Here is a 16,384-nt window from a genome sequence, read left to right as displayed (position 1 = left end):
TTTTGAGGCAGTTGTCCAGTTAATTTCATGCTACAGAAAATGGTGCATTCACAATACTACCTTGTCTTAAATCTTTAACTGAGAAAAAGAACGTTTAAAACTTCAAGAATTTTTCTCATAAAGATAACCCAGAAAGCTTTTTGGCTTGTTTTAAATAGACGTACTTAAAACTGCAGTCATGTACTTTCAGAAAAAGATCTGTAGTGTCCGGCTGTGCTTTATGAACTTACTACTGCCTTATGGCATTTAAGGGCTGAGGGAGAGACTGATAAAGCATAAAAAAAAAAATCACCAGGAAAAAGAGAAATATATTTATTTGAAGTAACCATAAAGAAAGCCACATGAACAGTCCAAAATAACCAGCAATTCTGCAATCGTGTTAAGGATAATGCACCTGTAGCATTTGCCAGAAACTACCTTTGATGAGATAATTGGTAATATTTCTTGTTCCCTATCACGAATAAGTTTTTCATACACACTTGTTTAAGTAAGAACAGACTTCACTAGACATTAATTCTAAATGCCGAAGTCCTACAAGTCAGGCCCAGTGCCAACAACAGGCCTTCCCTGGCTGGTCAGAGCGTTCCCAAGGCTGCTATTAGTATGTTTTGTGGGTATGAGGCAGTTTTAGAAGAAGACAAATCACTCATGCTGTTTTTGTCATAATAGATATCAGAGCCTGTATTTTCTCCAGTAACTGTGATATGTGAACAAAGAAAAGAATTTATCACCTTCTTGGTCCATAATGTCCCCAATACACTTGAACCCTGTAAGACCAACGGACGTTTCAACAGAACTTCCTTAAATTCTTGCAGCTATAAACTACACTGTAGCAGGAAAACAGTAATGCTTCAAAATTGCACTAAGGTTACACACAGAAATTTAGCTTTACACCACAGGGTCATAAAAATATAACCATGATCACGTACCTTGAATGCACTGACCCAGAGCCCTCTGACAATCAGTGTTATAAATGATGATTTCTTTTAATTCCATATTTTCTTCCCTCTACCAACAGCACGATAGACTACAAAGATTTTTTTTTTTAATCAGCGCTTGAAGAAAACTGTGTTTCTGAGTTATAATGTAACAATGTACTTTGCATTTTACATCTTCACAAAAAATTTTGTGATATCACAGCCGTACTTTGTAGCTAAAGAACGTCTCTTCATCTGACTTCTTTCCTTGGCCTGTTTGGCAGTTCTCTGCAAAAGAGACAGGTAGGTCTGTTCAGTGAGTATCGTTACTTGGCAACAGCGTGCTCGATGGAAAGCGTTAGCCCACAGTTAAACTTCAGTCTAATTTTGCAGTAGACAACATAATAAAATGCAAATGTTTATTAAGGTGACATTTTCCCACGTCCTGAGGAAACTGTTATATTGTAACAGTCTAATGCTACCGTTCATCTTCACCCTGTGGGATGGAGAGGCAGGGAGCACAGGGGTTGTTCAGCTGGAGACAGCAGGGCTGAGGAGGAACCTAACTGCAGCCTTCCACTGCCTGAAGGCGGGGCAGGAGGGGTGGGAGCCAGGGGAGCCCTGCCCGGGGCATTCCGCAGACACCCTGGGGGCGGGCAGGCGCAGGACTGCACAGGGTGGTGCTGAGGAACCTGCTCTGACGGTGACGCTAGCCCTGCTCTGAGCCCGGGGTCAGGCTGCCTTACCTCTGGGGGTCCCTGCGCCCAGAATACTTCTGTGATGTGGTAAATACGTTCCCCGTGAGAGGGTGAGGGTTTCTGACCATCCCATACTGACCTCTCTATGGCAGATCGTACACAGCGTTTGAAGGTTTTCCAGGGAGCACTGTCCTCCTCCACTGTAAACGGGCTTGATGTGGTCTACCTGCCAGAACTGGCCTTCTGTCGGGTTTGTTATAATTTCATTCAACTGCAGTAACAAAGGACATGACACTGGAAGCGTTAGATATTCCTTCTCAACTACACGTATCTTCTACTGTAAGATCAAGAAAGTAATTCAGGGAAGTAGCTATTCATAGTTTTCATCACAAGAAAGAAAGCGTTAGCATTTTTTTGTTACTCCCACTGGACAAGCAAACAACTGTAATTTTAGTCAGCATGTTTTCACCTAGTTTGCAGCGTGCTGAAGCACATAGCAGTGGATCAAGGAAAGACAGAATAAAAGGTTCAGTTTTCTTGATTGGTACAATAGGTTATCTTCAACGTCCTTTTATCAATATCACCTGCTGATATTAAAAACATACAGAAGTAAAACATGTGCAAGAGCTTGAAGAAGCAGACTCCCAACAAGGTATTTGTCATTTAAGTTTTTGATGGAGACAATGGGAATTGTAATAATGAGCATTGAGAAACTTCAGGTGATAAAACCCTACGTCAGCTTTCAAAAAGGTAACTTGGACACAGCACAGAGTTCCGTTCGCTTAGAGGCTGTAGGAGAACCCCACTCTGCAAGGCTTCTCAGTCTTTTGGATGTGCACTGCCTTATTTTAAAAATCTGCAAGCAACAAAACTGATCTCAGACCAGTGATGGTAAACGACTTTTTTTTTTTTCTCTTTTGCAAGCTTAAATGGGTGTCTGCAGAATTTATTTCAACAATTTAGAACCAGTAACTTCTGAAGCAGAATTTCAACTTTGTTGCAGAAAATAAAATAGCATTTTAGTTTCTGAATAAAAATACCACTTTACGTAGGAATGTCCTCCCTCCTTGCTCCACTGCCTTCAAATCAGCAAAGAAGCGATCACAACCCTAGAAGAACAGTGGTAGTTTTAATGCATTTTGAGGCTACGCTGAGAGGAGCTGTGACAACTGGCTTTCAGTTAAGCTCCCAGCAAACATTCTGCAAAGTTGGAACAACCTAGTACTACTAGACTACATCCACTCTTAAATTGTTCCATATCCAGAAAGTTTGTTAACAAAGTGCATTTCAAGTAAATCTGGCTGCAATATTCTCATCCCTAAGGAATCTGAATTCTGATGCCTGTGCCTTTTAGCAATGAAAAATGTGTTAGAAGACAATGGGGCTTTTTAAGATTTTGTTTTTTCTTACTCCGTTGTTGGTGCTAGGTTAACCTTCGATCTTAAACCTGTAAGAAGAACATTTTGAATTTCTCTGAACTACCTGCTAGAGGAAAACACAGATTAGCTGTTACTGCTTAAACCCCAGTATTATTACCTGCCCAAGTGGAAGGTGATTCATCCAAGAACTCTCCAGAAGTTTCTTACGCTGACTCTTGGGCGCATCTCTGATGCTGAGATAAAGCTCCTGGGCGTTTTGATTACAAAACTGGCAAACACCGTGTTCAATTTCAAACACTTTAGTCCTAAGGTAGCTCTGACTAGAGCGAATCGAGAAGTCCTCCTGGCAGGCATGAGAGCAGAATCGCGTGTCCCAAGCACGGGCCTGGCAGCCTGGCTCAAGCTGAACTGTTGGCTGTTGACAGCTGAGACAGAGCGGGTTCCCCTGGCTGTCCAAGGCCTGCAAATAGCCTTTGGACAGGGAGGAGCCTTCCCCGTCCGTCTGCTCTGAATGAGGAGCTGACGGGCCTTTTCCGTTTTCTGAAAGCAACCTGTTTGCAGAGAACGAAGTACAGATGTTAATAAAGGAGGAATTCAGCAACACAATTCAGTAGTTTTTTTTATGCACTGTATATTTCCATTAGATATCTTTTATGCTCTGAAATACCAATTTTAGTTGAAATACTATCTTGCTCAGACTGATACCTGCACAGTGCAAATCATCTACTTAGTTTATGTTTCCATTTAAAGAAAATTTGAGAATATAACAGACAGATTTTTCTTTTGCACATCTTACTACATTTACACATGTACACTGAATTATTAGCCGAAATAATGCTGTATTTATAAAGAAATGGTGGTTTCTATCAGGCATGTACACATATAAACGTAAAGTATTTCAGCCCCCTCTTTAACAGAAGTAAAAAAGTCAAAGGAAACATCCTGGTTTCTCTACGCAACCTTCACGGCTATCTATCAATTTCCTACCCTAAACAAGGCTTACCTCCAGGCAAGATACACACTGCTTGTTAATAAAATTTTTTAAAAGGGCATTTTCTGTCCAGAATTTTCACGTTGTTTTCTCCCTTTTTTTAAATTTTGAGGCAGAACAGAAGAAAATTTGATGTCCCCAATTTGCTGTTGACGTCACAAGCAGGCCTGAGCTAACATTCTTTTTTCCTTAACTGAATCATGTAACTATTTTTTTGTTTCGTTTAATCAGACTCAGTTAATTAGCACCTATATCAGCAGACAACAGATGTAACCTAAATTGTTATAAGAATAAAACATAGCTTATTAGCATACAGCAAGTTTCTTATCTAAACACTGTACTTATCTAAACACTGTAACAAGGTAAACACTTTTTAGCAAATAATTTTGCTACCTTAAAAAAAAAAAAAAGAAATCTGTGGAGAAACAGCTTAATCACCTTATTTCACTAAAGAACTTACTTTGTGGAATGACCTGATAGTTCAACAGAAGCATTCTCATTCTTCAGACAAACCCCACTTTCTTTGGAGATGAGGCGCACACTGCCCCCGCTGCTGCTAGCTTTGCTAAGTGAAGCTGCTGCTACATCCTCCTTGGTGACATACCTAAAATAATTCAAAATTCTGTCAGCGTACTACAAAAGGAACAACCTCCCTCAAAGAACATTCACTCTTGGCTGCAGCAAGATTGGTACGACATATTCTCTTAAAACATTCCTCATTTCCCAGATGAGAAATAAGTAAAGTTTGGGAAAACATACTTCACCATAATACTTCCATATTACATAAGATATCTTTTTCTAAAACCAGATTGAGCTCTAGCCAGCAAACAGGTAAGTTGTTTTGTATATACCAATATGAAAATGAAGGCAATCTGATATTGCCTGACAGTGAAATCTGAAAGCCATTTTGTTTCAGTTAGGTGAAGTCTCACTGACACTCCAGCTAACACAGGACGCTTTACAAGCTCTGGAGGACTCCTTGCTCCATTAGTTATGCTTGAACTCACTTCCTTATTTTAATGTGAAAACCTAGAAAACACCACTGCTTTTAAGTAAAACTCTTAAAATCACTTCACTCTGATCATTCTTCCAAAAACCACTATTCAGACAACTCATAAGTACACGTCTCTGTACTATACATATGGCAAACCCTATATACTACCTGAGACGACCGCTGTAGTTACAGTAGATTTTTTAGCACGGTTCACAGTTAGATCTTTCCTACATTTTATGCAAGGAAACAATCGGGCAACAGGTTAAGAAACACTTACTACCTGCTGGTTCTCCTTATATTACTGGAATTACAAACTCTATTTACTTACTTGAATTCTTACCTACAGCCAAAATAGTCACTGGAGAATTTAACAGTAGGGACTGAGAGAAATAAAAAGGTTTTAGATAGTTTGCAGAGGCACCTCGGTGCGTTAACCTGCACGCATGAGAAGTTTTGTGGAGAGCAATGCGAACACTGAAGCTGCAAATGTCTGTCAGGGAAGACAGCATATCAGGAAAAGGAAAGAAAGTGGAAAAAAGATAAATTTAGATTTTAACAAGGATTAAACACTAGCCCTTTTCAATGACACCCAGCAAGGAAAACAATAGTTTTGAGAAATGTCATCCACAGAGAACAGAATTGCTTAAAGAAAAAATGAGTATCAGGAAGGGTTGGAGTAGGCTGTGAATTATGAATAAAGCGTTGTATCATTGATGTCAAACTAATGATTTATTCCTGCTTCCATGTGGGGAAAAACAAGAAGATTTTTTGACCTTACTTTTCTTTCAAGTCCCTGAGGTCATGATTTTTCCTCAAAAATCTCTGGCAAGTTCCAGATGTTTAAATATGCAGTGCAGCAAAGCCAGAACAGCTGCTGAATGCGGCACAGTGCCGGACAGGGAAGCAGACACTTCCCTTCCAACAGATTTACTGATGTGCTTGGTTGCCTACGTTTGTCACTATGCGACAAGCAATCATCGAACCACCAGTTCACAGTCTCAGCATCATTCCGCTGAAAGTTACATTCAATACATCAAACTTCCTGCAGCCATTAGTAAGATGAAGAAAAAGTAAGAACACATACCTTTTTGTGCTGCTGACCACTGACTGCTTTTTAGACAACTCCTCTGCAGCATGAGTAGGACTACAAAATATCTGACCGCTTTTTCTGACAATCTTCTGTTTCATTGCTGTTAGATGACTCCATTCTTTCACAAACCTCAGTATCTGGTAGAGAATGCTATTGTCAGCAGCACGACAGGCATTACACGGAACTATTTAATTACAGTGAAAGAGTGCTATGAATTAATACATTCAAAACCAGATGAAAACAGCTAGTATTATCAGAAACAGTCCCTTCAAGTCATTTTTCATACAAGCTGCAACCCCCCACCCTCACCTGCTGAAGAACTCTGACAGCTTTGGCATTGTCCAAAATAACGGTTTTGCTACGCTACGTTTATTGATCCAGAAGGTAGAAAATAAGGCCAGAAATAGCCTTCACTAATCTCAGGTGTAGTGATAGGAGAAAGGTTTCTTGATAAAGCCTCAGGTAAACCTTTCTTGTGCAAGCAAGACTTTGCCAATGGGAAAAACAGACATGCAAAAGAGTTTTCTTCTTACAGAGGCCATTCTCCCTGTTGCAGCAGGCCTCTCAGAAAAGGAAAGTTCACTCCTATTACTTGAACGGCATTTATAATTGGGTTTTCGAACAACCCTTCTTCTTGCCTCTAACCTATGATACATGCTTAACACTGGATTAACAACCTGCAGTGTACAGCCCCTAATGTCAGTGTGGAAGGTTTAGCTACAGGTAAACTGGCAGAGCTGTTCAATTCCACTAGGTATTAGTCCATTTCTCACAAAAGTTTTCCAACTTGTAAAATTTTAACAGGATCACTGACATGCTTGCTTCGAGGTTATAATATTCTTTTACAATAATACAGTGTCAGAAAAACATACGTAATAAAAATTATAGTAACAGAATCATAGAATCATTAAGGTTGGAAAAGTCCTCCAAGATCATCGAGTCCAACCGTCAACCCAACACCACCATGCCCACTAAACCATGTCCCTAAGCGCCTCATCTATGCGTCTTTTAAATACTTGCAGGGATGGTGACTCCACCACTTCCCTGGGCAGCCTGTTCCAGTGCTTGACAGCCCTTTCAGTGAAGAAATTTTTCCTAATGTCCAATCTAAACCTCCCTTGGAGCAACTTGAGGCCGCTTCCTCTCGTCCTATTGCTTGTTACTTGGGAGAAGAGACCAACACCCACCTCACTACAACCTCCTTTCAGGTAGTTGTAGAGCACGATGAGGTCTCCCCTCAGCCTCTTCCTCTCCAGGCTAAACAACCCTAGTTCCCTCAGCCGCTCCTCATAAGACTTGTGCTCCAGACCCTTCACCAGCTTCATCGCCCTTCTCTGGCCATGCTCCAGCACCTCCATGTCCTTCTTGTAGTGAGGGGCCCAAAACTGAACACAGTATTTGAGGTGCGGCCTCACCAGTGCCGAGTACAGGGGCACCATCACCTCCCTGCTCCTGCTGGCCACACTATTTCTGATACAGGCCAGGATGCCGTTGGCCTTCTTGGCCACCTGGGCACACTGCTGGCTCATGTTCAGCTGGCTGTCAACCAGCACCCCCAGGTCCTTTTCCTCCGGGCAGCTTTTCAGCCACTCCTTCCCAAGCCTGTAGCGTTGCCTGGGGTTGTGGTGGCCCAAGTGCAGGACCCGGCACTTGGCCTTGTTGAACCTCATACAGTTGGCCTCGGCCCATCGATCCAGCCTGTCCAGGTCCCTCTGCAGAGCCTTCCTACCCTCGAGCAGATCAACACTCCTGCCCAACTTGGTGTCGCCTGCAGACTCACTGAGGGAGGACTCGATCCCCTCATCCAGATCATTGGTAAAGATATTGAACAGGACCGGCCCCAAAACTGAGCCCTGGGGAACACCGCTCGTGACCAGCTGCCAACTGGATTTAACTCCGTTCACCACAACTCTTTAGGCCCGACCATCCAGCCAGTTTTTTTCCCAGCAAAAAGTACGCCTGTCCAAGCATGAGCAGCCAGCTTTTCTGGGGAATGCTGTCGAAAACAGTGTCAAAGGCTTTACTAAAGTCTGGGTAGACCACATCCACAGCCTTTCCCTCATCCACTACGCAGTTCACCTTGTCATAGAAGGAGACCAGGTTAGTCAAGCAGGATCTGCCTTTCATAAACTCATGCTGATTGGGCCTGATCACCTGGTTGTCCTGTACGTTCTGCGTGATGGCACTCAAGATGATCTGCTCCATAGCCTTCCCTGGCACTGAGGTCAGGCTGACAGGTCTGTAGTTCCCCAGATTCTCCTTCCAGCCCTTCTTGTAGATGGGCGTCACATTTGCTAACTTCCAGTCAACTGGGACTTCTCCAGTTAGCCAGGACTGCTGATAAAGGATGGAAAGTGGCTTGGTGAGCACTTCCACCAGCTCCCTCAGTACCCTTGGATGGATCCTATCCAGCCCCTTAGACTTGTGTGTCTAAGCGGTGTAGCAGGTCGCTAACCATTTCCCCTTGGATGATGGGGGCTTCATTCTGCTCCCCATCCCTGCCTTCCAGCTCAGGGGGCGGCGTACCTAGAGAACAACTGGTCTTACTATTAAACACTGAGGCAAAAAGGCATTAAGGACCTCAGCCTTCTCCTCATCCTTTGTCACTATGTTTCCCACCGCATCCAATAAAGGATGGAGGTTCTCCTTAGCACTCCTTTTGTTGCTAATGTATTTATAGAAACATTTTTTATTGTCTTTTATAGCAGTAGCCAGATTAAGCTCTAGTTGGGCTTTGGCCTTCTAATTTTCTCTCTGCATAACCTCACAACATCCTTCTAGTCCTCCTGAGTTGCCTGCCCCTTCTTCCAAAGGTCATAAACTCTCCTTTTTTTCCTGAGTTCCAGCCAAAGCTCTCTGTTCAGCCAGGCTGATCTTCTTCCCCACCAGCTCATCTTTTGGCACATGGGGATGGCCTGCTCCTGCGCCTTTAAGATTTCTTTCTTGAAGAATGTCCAACCTTGCTGGACTCCATTGCCCTTCAGAACTGTCTCCCAAGGGACTCTGTCAACCAGTCTTCTAAACAGGCCAAAGTCTGCCCTCTGGAAGTCCAAAGTGGCAGTGCTGCTGACCCCGCTCCTTACTTCTCTAAAAATCGAAAACTCTATCATTTCTTGATCGCTATGCCCAAGACAGCCTCCAACCATCACATCACCCACCAGTCCTTCTCTGTTCGCAAACAACAGGTCCAGCGGGGCACCTTCCCTAGTTGGCTCACTCGCCATCTGTGTCAGGAAGTTCTCTTCCACACGCTCCAGGAACCTCCCCTCTGCTGTATTGTGTTTCCAGCTGACATCTGGTAAGTTGAAGTCCCCCACAAGAACAAGGGCTAGTGATTGTGAGACTTCTCCCATTAGCATTAATTAGTGATTAATGACATGAGAAATCAATCACCAAATTACCTTAATTACGCATCTGTTTTCATGGCAATACTGCCATCCTCTTTTCTGTGGCACTTCAGTTCAGCACACAAAGATCTAACTAGCAAGTAGAGACATGCTTTACCATCAAAATATTCAAAGGGCAACAGTTTTGAGCAGTTTAGCCTGCAATTCATCATCTTTCACAGTAATCTTAAATTGACACAACCACAGGATCCTGAGGAAAAACTAATGAACTGTTTAACAAAGTATTCCAGAAAAGCAATTGAGAACAGAGCATAATATTCATCACCTTTCCTTATTTTGCATTTAGAATTTGAAAGTATGATAAAATAAAGAGGCTCAAAAGAACTTAATTTCTGGTACTGAATCTAATATTTTTTTACAGGCTGGGAAGCCGCAACCGCCCTCTCCCCCCTCCCCCAAAACTTTGATGCAGTAAACTGACAGGATTGGTACGATTAATTGATTTTCTTAATAACTATAACCACAGGACAGTGAGGAAGTGAAGGAAAAACTGTTCCTACATAGGAATTTAGAATTTATACCATGGCTGCTTGCTTTAGAATGTGTGTAGGGGAAAAATTATTTCATCCCACCCTCATCTCTACAACAGAAAATAAATGGGAGTAACAATATGACAACTGAACAAGTGGCTTGGGTTGTGGTTTTTTTTTTTCCATTCTGTTTTTCCACTCTTTTCCTCACTGACCTGCAACTACCTATAGCAGTGAGTATCACGCTGTTTCTGAACATGGACTATGGGAGGAATAAATACATTGTGCAGTAGGGACTTAATTGTGACTTCAGCTTTATCCAGGAACAAACTTCCATACTTCAAGATTATGACATGGCAATGATTTCCTTTTTGTCCTTGGAGTATTTTTACATGGCAAATGTAAAAGTGTACAGATGAGTCTCACTTCCTCAAAGTCGGAGCAGCAAGAAAGAAGTCAATGAAATGGCAGAAACAAGAAGGTATTCCTTGATTCTTTTTGGGAGCATTTACTAATACGGATCTTCTAATCTAGAGGAGAATGCTGAGGCACAGGAAGTTCCATAAGGCAGTGCCACCCCCTGCCCACAAGCACGGGATTCTTAACTTGTCTTTTCAGTCTAACGAATAGCTTTGAGATCCTTTGGCAACATTTGTGTTACCCACTCATTAGCTGCTTCACAAAACCGTTGGTTGAATCTTAGGTATCTGTCTTAGGAATTTAAGCTCCAGCCTTGCTGGAGAACCTACCAAAAAGAATCAGTTTTGTTCCACATGATAAAATCTGATTTTCCAAATTCTCTTTAAATAGAGAAAACAGTTAAGAAAACTATGTTAAGCAGACAATATTGCACTTCCAATTTAAATTCTCTATTTCCTTACTTGAGTACTTGGGTTTACAGTGTTAATGTTCTCCGCAAACACCATTATGAATGTGATCTTTATTACTGAATTAACTGAACCTACATGTCCCAGTGGAGCTGTGCTTGGAACATTGTTAGAAGACCAAAGGAAGAAGTGAGAGTGGAGGCCTGCTCAGGACTGCTGCTATGATACAATCTAGCACATTCTTATTCATAATGTGCCCCGTTTAATTCATAACCTTTAAAATGCTATTTTGTTGACTTATGAATGTTAGTTACTAATCCTGTAAATGAGAAATTAAATGATGCCTGGTTGATTCCATCTACCGAAATGTTAACAGGAGGCATGATAATTTGCCAAAGTAACAGACTGCATAATTAATATTCACATCAACATTTATAAGATCTGCTTGCGTTGATGAAACTGTGCCTAAATCCCAAGGCCTGGAAGTGTTCTGCATTTATTTTAAAAAAATAAGTCAAAGCACTCCATATTAAATATTACACTACTGTGCCAGTAGAATTTGTTCTTACCAATGAACGATTTCGTTTATGCTGGAAAGTCTCTGGTAAATCCTCCCAGTTATCCAGCTGTATGTCCAATGGAATGAAATTATGATTCAGTGGTTCACCATCCTAGACAAGCAAACAGTTTTGTTTACAGATGCAATGTAGCACAATCTAGAAAAAAAAAATATCTATTTCAAGAGAATTATCTTCCCTTCCTACTAAGGTAAGATTTTTCCAGGACAAAAAAAAAAGCCACAGATGTATGATAATACCACAGATGCAAGAAACAAGGATTCACATTAATATATTTAGAAGTACATAGGGTGAAAATTTTAACTCTGAAAATACCTGAATTTTTTTCTTTGCAAATAGTTCCGACACACAAACTGCCTTAAATTAAGAAACTGAAATTATAATCCTCTTGACTGAATTTCCAAGGGAAATGAATGATTGTAGACTGAAGAATGTCACTTCATTACAATTTAAAATCAGAATCTTGTTTATTATACTTAACTTTCTTTTTTTAAAATGTCCGAACAAGTCTACTCCACTTAAAGGAACAAGTTGTCCCAGTGGGTACGTATGACCCAGGAACTTATTGATGATTCACAGAAATTCGAGAGAAGGAATCAAAGCAGAATTCCCCAGTGTCTCATGGTTCAGCAGAAAGATTTTGTGCAGTATCTGGCATAATGAAATTCTGCTCCAAGCCAAAAAAACCCAGACCAATACACAGTTGCCCAAATACCATCCAAAATGCATCTTTGTCTTAGAGTAAAATGTGTGAAGCTAGGAAGCAGTGTACATTTTAAGTATATTAAACAAGTTTTCACATATAAAAGGACACTTTCTTTGACTTTTTCCCAGCTGTATCAGCTAGTCTAGTAAAAATGTATTATCTCAAAGACTTGCCCGCAGTTATTTGTGCTGCTTTGCAGTTGCACCTGAATACACTGACTCATTCACTAGCTTTGAAGAAATCTTCTCAGTGAACTTTTCTATCCCTTAAAGAAGGAATTGGAAACTCCTGATTCCCCCTTGAAAAATGACCTGGCAAATTACCAACTGCTACTTTCTGCACTCCCATTACGACTGCAGATTATTGATAATGTGTTTTATTCAGGAAATTACTGACTTATACACAGCACCAGCGTCTAGCTTTCTGAAAAAGTGATAACAATATTTTATTTACTTAGTCTGTCAAGATTCACTGTCATTTTTATTTTAATTTTGCGTGTTCTTCTATTAAAAATATTGTGTGGTAAGACACTACAATAAAATAAAGGAATCTTAAACAAATATCACTTGCATTTCTAACAGATGATCTGACCATACAACTGATGTATTAACCTCATTTTGTAAGCTAAGAAGTGTTAGAAGTTATATATCTAGGGAATTATTACTTAATTCCACTGCGAAAAAGAACTAGAATGATAAACTACCTTATTTTTATACTGTCCTGGTTTCAGCTGGGATAGAATTAAATTTCTTCCTAGTGCTGTGTTTTGGATTTAGGATGAGAAGAATGTTGGTAACACACTGATGTTTTCAGTTGTTGCTAAGTATCTTGTCAAGGACAACTACCTTCCAGGAAGCTACCAAGCTAGACTGGGAGGAAGGAACACAGCCAGGACAGCCAGCCCAGCTGGCCAATGGGGTATTCCATACCATGTGACATCATGCTCAGTATATGAAGGGTAGGCGTGATCCAGGAAGTACCGATCGCTACTTGGTTCTCGGTCAACGCGGGTGGCGAGCAATTGCATTGTGCATCACTCATTTTGTACATTTTATTATTATTATTATGATTTCCTCTTTTCTGTCCTATTAAACTATCTTTCTCTCAACCCACGAGTTTTTTCTCACTCTCACCCTTCCGATTCTCTCCCCGCCCTGCCGAGGCGGGGTGGGGGGGAGTGAGCGAGCGGCTGTGTGTTATTTGGCTGCCTGCCAGGTTAAACCAAGACATATACATACCAGCTAATACAAAAATACTGGTCTTTTTATATAAAATATAGCAAATGAAAGAATACATACATGTTTCATAGGACAACATTTTACTTGGTAATTTTAAAATGATAATAAACATGCATATTTCAGGTTTACCTTTGTATAGAGGTGAATTCTATCAGTATTTCTGCTTGCACAAAACATAAGCCCATCATATATTGGAAATGTATCTGATTTATCTACATCTCCTATAAAGAGAAACAATGTTGACATTAGAAAGTTTTTTTCTTCATTCATTTCATTCAGTCTAGTTAGTCATTAAAAATAATATTACACATGTTTTTAAGAAGTTATTTGTGAAATTCCCCAATTTGGTGTCTATGCAAGCACATTTTGTGTGAACATTGTAAATATTTCCTTTTTTTTTTTTCCTTCAAATGATGAGCAATCATGGAACAAAACCCAGGAGAACATATACCACATGAGGACTCTGTATCTAATTCCAGAACAACATAATAAGATACACAGCTCAAGCAGCAAGCTATTAAGATATTTGTGTATTTTATTTTTCTGTTTCTCCTGAATTATACCTATCATCTGTTTCGCCTGTGGCTGTCCTGAACACAAGTACATGCCATCATAAGTTTCAATAAAACTATACAGGTTCACAGTTGCTAGTTTGACATAGTTCTTATGTCAGCCAAAAACTCTGTATTGCTTCAGGAGTTGTATGGAAAGGCTTGGTTTATCCATTATCAAAATTCAATAAACATTCCAGGCTAAACCGAGAAAGTCATGTGCTAGTGTATGTACTTCTGTATCTTTCAAATGTGTAGGTTTTTATTTAAAAGTTATTTTTCATGCCAGAGGCACTTAATACAGTTTCGCAATGGGACACAACCTTTCTTTCCCACTTTACCTTCTCCATACTTTTTTTCATTTTCTTCATTTTCAATTTCAACAGTTTCCTGTTTGCTGATTTCAACAAGTTGCTGGGTCACCATTTCCCCAAAATCTTCTCTTCTATCTTCAGCATTGCACACTGTGCTCTCTTCATTTCTTCTGGAGTCCTTTGACACATCTTCCTCAGTCTGGCTAGTGGGAGCTTCACAGGTTCTCTCAACTATAGATGAAGAAACAAGAAAATCAATTATTTATGCTACCCGTATAAACAGGAACCTAATCAATACACACCTGGGAGACAGGACTATGTAATTGAAATACAAAGAAATTGCATTTTATTCTCTAACGGTGCAACCACTTAGGAAACTAGAGCTACCTTTAATATTAGGAGAATAAATACAAAGTTTTCCATTTATGCAATTTCAGGCACCCAGCTTAATGTCAAAATATTTGCAATAAATAATGCAGTTAGCAATTCTATATTATATGCAGTTATTGTATACCATAAACACACAAAGTAGTTTTCCAGGCATTGATCTATACCTGTGAAATTCAGAAGTTGTCCTTACTGGAACAAGCACAGAGACTTAAATAAAATTAAAAAAAGAAAAAGAACCTTACTCCTTCCTTTGCAATTGAAATAGCAAATATGGGGATAGATTTATAAAAATGTTTTATTAAGTTTCCAGATAGATTAAATAAATTTAATAAAAGACATCTACTCTGACCTGTTGGAGCAAGAAATACCATATTTTCCAAGTAATGTCTCTTACAACAAATATAAAATACCCAAGTAAATAAAACATCTATACCATATAATTTAGTTTTGACAGGTAGAGAAAAAGTTTGCCATTTAATTGGATTCAGAATAACCATAAACTTCAAGGAAAAGGAAAGCTACATTTGCTGCAAAGAAAACTGAGCATATATTCTTCCTCACTGAATTTATATCCTGTTAACATTTATCTGAATTTTCCAATTGTTTCAAATTAGAATCATGTAAAGATCCTTCGGGAAAGCAAAATTAAGAAGGATCACTTAATGGGTATCTGTTCATGTAAAGTCACTATTCTTCATATTTTGCCTGGATTTGTGTATATTCATATATTCAAAAATACTGTATTTTCTGAAACTAATCACAACTGAAACAAAAAATGCATTATTTTTCTCTGCAGCACAGGTCACTTACCATTAGTGATTTGAGGGCAATTGCACATTTCACAGTAAGGGAGCAATTCATTATTACTATAAGTGCAAACACTACAGTGCCAAACTTTATTTAAAGCTGTACTTTTGCTTGAAGTATTTAAGCCACAAGGAAAGACTTCATTGTTTTTTTCTGAAAACAAAGAGGGCTTTTTTCCAGTCAAAGATTTTTTATTTTTCTTACTGGAGTTGACTGGAGTAGATCCACTTATGCTTCTTGCTCTCTTAGCTTCACTTTCACAGGTACTTTCATGACAAATTGTATCCACATCACTTATTCTTGTGGAATCCAGGTTTTCATTGCTCTTCTCTGCATCCTCTTTTGTGACTTCAGAAGATTCTGAATCATTATGTAATGATTCATTACCAGAAAATATTTTGCGTTTCTTCGCAGTAGAGGATTTTGGGGAAAAGAAAGAACGTATGTCATGCTGTCTTTCCTTTTCAAACTAGGAAAAAGGAAAGAAATATGTAAGCCCCACTTATAGTTACTGCACCAGAAGCTGTTAAAATTCTGATTTTTCTCCATTAATATTACTCTCTAATACAAGAAGCTATTTTTCGTTTGGAGATGGAAACAAAAGGTATCTTCCTTTAAGAACAAACAGAACAGCAATTCAACATTCCTCTTCTGTTTCGTAAAAAGTATTTTCAATATTCTCACGAAAATTCTGAAATAGCACTATCAGAAAACAATACACAGAACTGGTATGCTATGTGCCTTTTTTGATGATGCCTATTACAAGGAAAAGCTTTTAAACATTGTTTTTAAAAGAATAGCCCATTAAATTCAGGACAGCTAATAAAGCTGTAATTTAAACAGAAATTACTTGGTCTTATCTGACTCTGGGGGTGGGTCAGTCACCTAAACATAACATAAGGACCCATCAGAAGCCTGTAGATAACATTTATACCCAGCAGAACACTCTCCCCAACTTCACCTAATTTTTAAAATGGAATTTACATTACTTTTTCCCATTTATTTAGTGTTTCTCCATTAGTAAAGT

The 16,384-nt window shown here is 39.6% G+C and overlaps 1 protein-coding gene across 2 annotated transcripts in view; it reads right to left on the bottom strand.

The window, feature by feature from the left end:
- Positions 1–297: 297 nt before the first annotated feature.
- ZRANB3 (zinc finger RANBP2-type containing 3) overlaps positions 298–16,384 on the bottom strand; it is a 57,582-nt gene continuing 41,495 nt past the window's right edge. The window contains exons 13-22 of one of the 2 annotated variants that reach the window (XM_075152732.1): positions 15,562–15,826; positions 14,188–14,391; positions 13,425–13,516; positions 11,343–11,444; positions 6,064–6,206; positions 4,446–4,589; positions 3,152–3,545; positions 2,656–2,724; positions 1,755–1,886; positions 298–1,205 (exon numbers count right to left, since the gene is read on the bottom strand). In XM_075152732.1, coding sequence (XP_075008833.1) covers positions 1,107–1,205; positions 1,755–1,886; positions 2,656–2,724; positions 3,152–3,545; positions 4,446–4,589; positions 6,064–6,206; positions 11,343–11,444; positions 13,425–13,516; positions 14,188–14,391; positions 15,562–15,826 — 1,644 coding nt within the window. In that variant the 3' untranslated portion in view covers positions 298–1,106. The remainder of the gene's footprint in view (positions 1,206–1,754; positions 1,887–2,655; positions 2,725–3,151; positions 3,546–4,445; positions 4,590–6,063; positions 6,207–11,342; positions 11,445–13,424; positions 13,517–14,187; positions 14,392–15,561; positions 15,827–16,384) is intronic. The other variant, XM_075152733.1, reaches the window with a different exon arrangement.

This window comes from Calonectris borealis, chromosome 6 (genome assembly GCF_964195595.1).
Source record: "Calonectris borealis chromosome 6, bCalBor7.hap1.2, whole genome shotgun sequence".
NCBI classification, from domain to species: Eukaryota; Metazoa; Chordata; class Aves; order Procellariiformes; family Procellariidae; genus Calonectris; species Calonectris borealis.
Note: the sequence above shows the minus strand (reverse complement) of the source record. Positions and strands in the feature narration are given on the sequence as shown.